The 5997-nt window shown below is 38.3% G+C and overlaps 1 protein-coding gene across 1 annotated transcript in view; it reads right to left on the reverse strand.

The window, feature by feature from the left end:
* Positions 1–5997, reverse strand: part of LOC106872267 (metalloprotease TIKI1) — a 98308-nt gene that overhangs the window by 52681 nt on the left and 39630 nt on the right. Inside the window, exon 2 of the mRNA XM_014919192.2 lies at positions 5549–5991. Within this exon, the coding sequence (XP_014774678.1) occupies positions 5549–5991 (443 nt within the window). The remainder of the gene's footprint in view (positions 1–5548; positions 5992–5997) is intronic.

Genomic DNA, 5997 nt, shown 5'->3' on the forward strand with positions numbered 1-5997 from the left:
TATTTTCTCACTGGTTTTGGACGTTTGATCGTGGCCATGCTGGGGCACCACTTAAAAAGACTTCACTCAATCACAGTGACTCCAGTCCTTATATCTGTCCAGTATTAACTTTATTGATCTGTAATCTATAATCTGTAATTGATCGCTAATTCTACTGTTTTTAAGTATCAGACCAAGACTGACTGCATCGATCGTGAACTGGTACGTACACACACACACACACACACACACACACACACACACACACACACACACACACACACACACACACACACACACACACACACACACACACACACACACACACATGTAAGTATATACACATACATACAAATGTGTGTATGTATACATATATACTTGGTCGTGTGTGCATATATACATATATATATACAGCTAAAATATATGTGACTATATGTCTCTGTACATATATGTGTGTAAATATATATGAGCATGTATACATATATATATATATACCGTATGTGTATATGTTTATCTGCATATACACATATCTGTGTATGTCTATTTAGTTGTGTAAATATGAGCATTGCTTGCTTCCCAACCACATGGTTCCAGGTTCAGTCCCACTGTATGGCGCCTTGGGCAAGTGTCTTCTAGTATAGCCTCGGGCCAACCAAAGCCTTGTGAGTGGATTTGGTAGACGGAAACTGAAAGAAGCCCGTCGTATACGTGTGTGTATATATATATATATATGTGTGTGTGTGTGTGTGTGTGTGTGTTAGTGTGTCTGTGTTTGTCCCCCCCCCAATATCATTTGGCAACCAATGTTGGTGTGTTTACGTCCTCATAACTTAGCGGTTGGCAAAAGAGGAATATAGAATAATTGCTAGGTTTACAAAGAATAAGTTCTGTGGTGGTGATGCCAACGACAATTATAGCAACATGTATCTAGGACTACATTCTTCTAATGTATTCCTTAATTGCCATTGTTGCTCAGTTCTTGTCAATCGTCCATTCCTGAAAACAGAAATCCAACCACGACCACCTCATGCAAATCTAACTTTCAAATCCAATTGCACTGAACAACATTTCACAACGAATTCCATTCTACAGACCCTCACCCCACCCCACCCCGCCGTTTTAAAATTAAAATCCGAAGCCACAGGGAGTCATTCCAGAGGGGGTGTGTGTGGGGGGTGGGGAGAAATTCTGTCGTTAATTCTTCCAGCTCAAGCAGACGTCCCCTCCTCACTTCCTCTCTCTTGTGTTGCGCCATGGATGGAGCAGGGCAGTGTTTTTAGATGTTAATTCTCAGTCTACATGTGTTTATTTCGTTTGGTTCCGCCCCACCAAACCCTTCCACCCCCCGATTAGGTGATATTATTATCCAAGACACAGAATTTGTTATGAATTTCAGGTTGGAAAACATCGAGAGGCAAACAAGCGAGACGAATGTATCAGGTTTCGGGGCCCCTCGAGGGTTCCGTTCACTTCGGCGCTGGTGTATTAACAACTTCTGGAGAGGGTGTTAACCTAAATATGACGACCGTTTAAAGATTTAACGAAATTGTAAACGGGTATTTTGTTTCGAAACCCGGGTAGGTACAGACGCCGGGTGGGGGTTGGGGGTGGAAAGTCGGGGTGCATGCCAAAGTTTTGCACAGTACTTGTACAACTCTCTATGCGCGCGCGCGCATGTGTGTGTGTGTGTGTGTGTGTGTGTGTGCTTGTAATACAGGTATAAGATGTCAGTGTGCGCATGCTAATATATATACATGTTTGTGTATATAAGGTATATATCAAAACTATAAATACATACACACACACACACACACACACACACATATATATATATATCGTGGCACTCTGTCGGTTGTGACGTCAAGAGTCCCAGTTGACACGATCAGTGGAACAGCCTGCTTGTGAAATTAACGTGCAAGTGGCTGAGTACTCCACAGACACGTGTACCCTTAACGTAGTTCTCGGGGATATTCAACGTGACACAGAGTGTGACAAGGCTGGTCCCTTTGAAATACAGGCACAACAGAAACAGGAAGAAAGAGTGAGAGAAAGTTGTGGTGGAAGAGTACAGCAGGGTTCGCCACCATCCCCTGCCGGAGCCTCGTGGGGCTTTTAGGTGTATTCGCTGAATAAGCACTCACAACGTCCGGTCTGGGAATCGAAACTGCAATCCTATGACTACAAGTCGCTGCTCTAACCACTGGGCCATTGCGCCTCCACACATATATTTATATACATACATATATATTATATAAATATATATATATATATACATATACATATACATTCATACATATATGCACGCACACACACACACACACTAATACATATACATATGTATATAAATATACCACAGGCTTCTTTCAGTTTCCGTCTGCCAAATCCACTCACCAGGTTTTATGCTTTAAATACATACTCACGCAGTAGCACACACGCACACACGCACACACACCTATACACACACGCACATTTGTTTTGAAAGCAGTCAAGGGGATCTCTTTCCAGCAGCATCCACCCCTGTCCTCTACCCTTGTTAATGTACCCGGGTTTTAAGGGTATTACTGAACACAAGGCTATATAAACATGTGTATACAAACGTGTGTGTGTGTGTGTATGAATGTGTATGTATATGTGTTTGTATACATGTCTATATTTCTATATTTATGTCTTTTTTTATGTTGCCAGCATGCGTGTAAGTTAACTAAATACACACGCATACACGCATATATACATACATGTATAATGATATACATATGTGTATATATACATATATGCGTATATACACATATATATGTATATAAATATATATAGAAATATATATATATATATATATATATGTATATATATATGCACATATGTATGTGTGTGTATGTATATATATATATATATATATATATATATATATATATACACGCACACACATATGTATATATATGTGTACACAAACACACATACATATATACATACATACACACACATATACATATGTATAAAATTAAATATGTGTGTGTGTATTAATTCTTGTTAATGTGTATGTGTTGCCGTCGTTTCTGCGATAATTTCCCTGGCTTTTTGCAGTGAAGTTATTTTAATCAGATATTTAGATAAGAATCGGTAACTATATACAGAGTAAGTGTATATATGTACACACACATACGCACATACACACGTCTGTGTGTGTATTTATGTATGTGTATATATACATATGTACATACACAGTCAGTATGTAGACCACTGAAGAGATATTCTTAACATTTAATGACACAAAAACTCGTTTATTTATTTACTCAATGAATTTCTTTCTTAAAAGTTAATGTCTACGTCGTACTTTCCTGACCTGGTCACTGACACACTTGCAGTCAGGGTGTTTGTATACACACACACACACACACACACACACACACACACACACACACACACACACACACACATATATATATCATCAGCATCATTATATACATGTGTCTGGATAGTTGAATATATATATATATATATATATATGGGAGAATGTACGAAAAAACAACAACAACAGACGAGGACAGGTGGTGTAAACAACAAAAGGATGTATTAGTTTGACGCTCGGAAATAAAGAAAGTCTTTAACGTTTCGAGCCACGCTCTTCAACAGAAAGAATACGGAGAGAACAAGGAGAAAGACACGGAGAAGAAAAAAATTGAATGGTGTTTGGTCAACGATCTATCATTGAAGGCACGCATTAAGCTATAAAGAATTGCTGGTAAAAACAAAGAAAGAGTGAAAGGTTGTCCATGGTACTCGAACTCGAATCTCCTGTAATCGTGACAGGCTTTCTACCATTGGACCAAAGCAATCCTTTGAATTTCTCTCTCCACTTTAGACATTTTATTCTTAACACCGACAATCGTATGTTGTTGATGTCAAAACAATTTTTCAATGAACTTTCAAGAAAACCTGAAGTAATTGTTATGTGGAATATCTTAAAATTGCTTTGGTCTAATGGTAGAACATCTCTCATGTCTACAACAAATGTAGGTTTCAGTCCCAAATGCTGTTATTTATCACATTTTGTGGTGCTTTGAGATATTTCAGGACAGAATTATTTCTTGTTCTCTTACAAGTTCATAAAAGAATTCTTATGGCAATTACCCTTCTTATTCAGGGGTCATTCTTATGCAATGTTACTTGGTGATGTCTCCAGTGCTGGGGGGCAGAGCCACATAAAAAAACAACTAGTAAACTCTGTAAAGTGGTGGGCGTCAGGAAGGGCATCCAGCTGTAGAAACCTTGCCAAAAGAGACAGCAAAGTTTGGTACAGTCATCTGGTGTGCCAGTTCCAGTTAAACCATCCCACCTATGTCAGCATGGAAAATGGATGTTAGATGAGGATGAAGATGTTATATATATATATGTGTGTGTATATACATATGTACATGTGTGTATATAGATGTATATACACGTATACACACAAGCAGACATGTATACAAATACAAACACACACACACATGAACAGACATGTGCACATACATACATATGTACATATACATATATACATACATATATACACAAACACACAATTACATGTATATATATATGTATAATGTGTGTGTGTGTGTGTGTGTGTGTGTGTGTGTGTGTGTGTGTGTGTGATAGTAATGAGATTAGCCACAGTCAAAAAGGAAATCTTTAAGACATGGAATTTGTAATACAGTTATAATTCAATAAAGAAATTCTTTACAGAAGACACGTCTATACACACACAAACACGCGTGCGCACGCACACACACATACACACACAAACAAACACACACACACACACACACACACAGAGATATATGTGTGAGTGGGGATGGGTGGATAATTCATTTGTAAAATCTATCAAAGCGCTCTTTGATAAACTTTATCAAATGAAACATTTATGGGTCTGTAGATATCTTATATATATATATATATATATATATATATATATATATATATATATATACACACACATATATATATATATATATACACACACACACACATTTATACATATATAAATGGATATATATCTGCATAGGCAAACACAAACACACACACACACACACACACACACAGACAAACACACATTCACGCATATATTTAAGTAGACAGTGCCACACAATCTGACTGCCGACCGTTGCAATGAAGCAAGACAAACTCCATATCAGAGTGGTGTTGGAGGTGGTGGTCATGGCTGGACCTCTGTCTAATAATCTCTATTTTGTTTCTTTTACTCATTAAATTTCCTTTTTCCTCCCCTCCCTGCTCCTCTTGTGACACTCAGACCCCTCTTCTGGTGCTCTAGAATTTACCAGATCTTGCCTCTCACACCTACCCGACAATGTCATTCTAAAAATAAGCAATCACATCATTGAACTCTCAAAGCTATGAGATAATCCATGTTTAACTGAAAACAATGTGGATAAATAAGGATTACATTTGACAGAGTAATCTGGGTATTAAAGGATTAAATCAATAAATATTGATTTGCTTAGATGTAAAAGAGTCCCTGGAAAGGGAGGAGGGTCACCTGGCGCGATAACAGTTATTTCATTGACAAAATATGACTTACCTGAGAAAAATTAAGCTCGTTAAGTGGAACACACTGTTCTTCAACTTTCTCCACGGCACCATTGATTTTATTGAGTCGTTCGGCCTCCTGTGCCAGGTACAGATCCAAGACAGGCACACCTCGAGCCTTGATATCACTTTCAGTCAACGAGTTCACCATAAGCATTATCCAGACGGGTCTCTTTCTTTCCCAATTGCCAGCAATGGCATTGAATAAATAATCCGCGTAGAGGCCGCGTCCTTTCTGGTCGTCGGTTAGCCATTCGGGCATCATAAACTTGATGTAATCCAAATGCTTTTTCAGTCTTTGGTAAATATCTCGGGGCAAAACATTGGAAAGATTCTCCCCATGTGGCAGCAGTTGGCATTTTGCTAGGGCTGAAATTGTGTAGGGGTCAGTAAGATCCAGTTCAAAGAAGACATAGTCTGCTTGTTTGAATGCCTCTTTTG

The sequence above is a fragment of the Octopus bimaculoides genome, chromosome 28, assembly GCF_001194135.2.
Source record: "Octopus bimaculoides isolate UCB-OBI-ISO-001 chromosome 28, ASM119413v2, whole genome shotgun sequence".
NCBI lineage: Eukaryota > Metazoa > Mollusca > Cephalopoda > Octopoda > Octopodidae > Octopus > Octopus bimaculoides.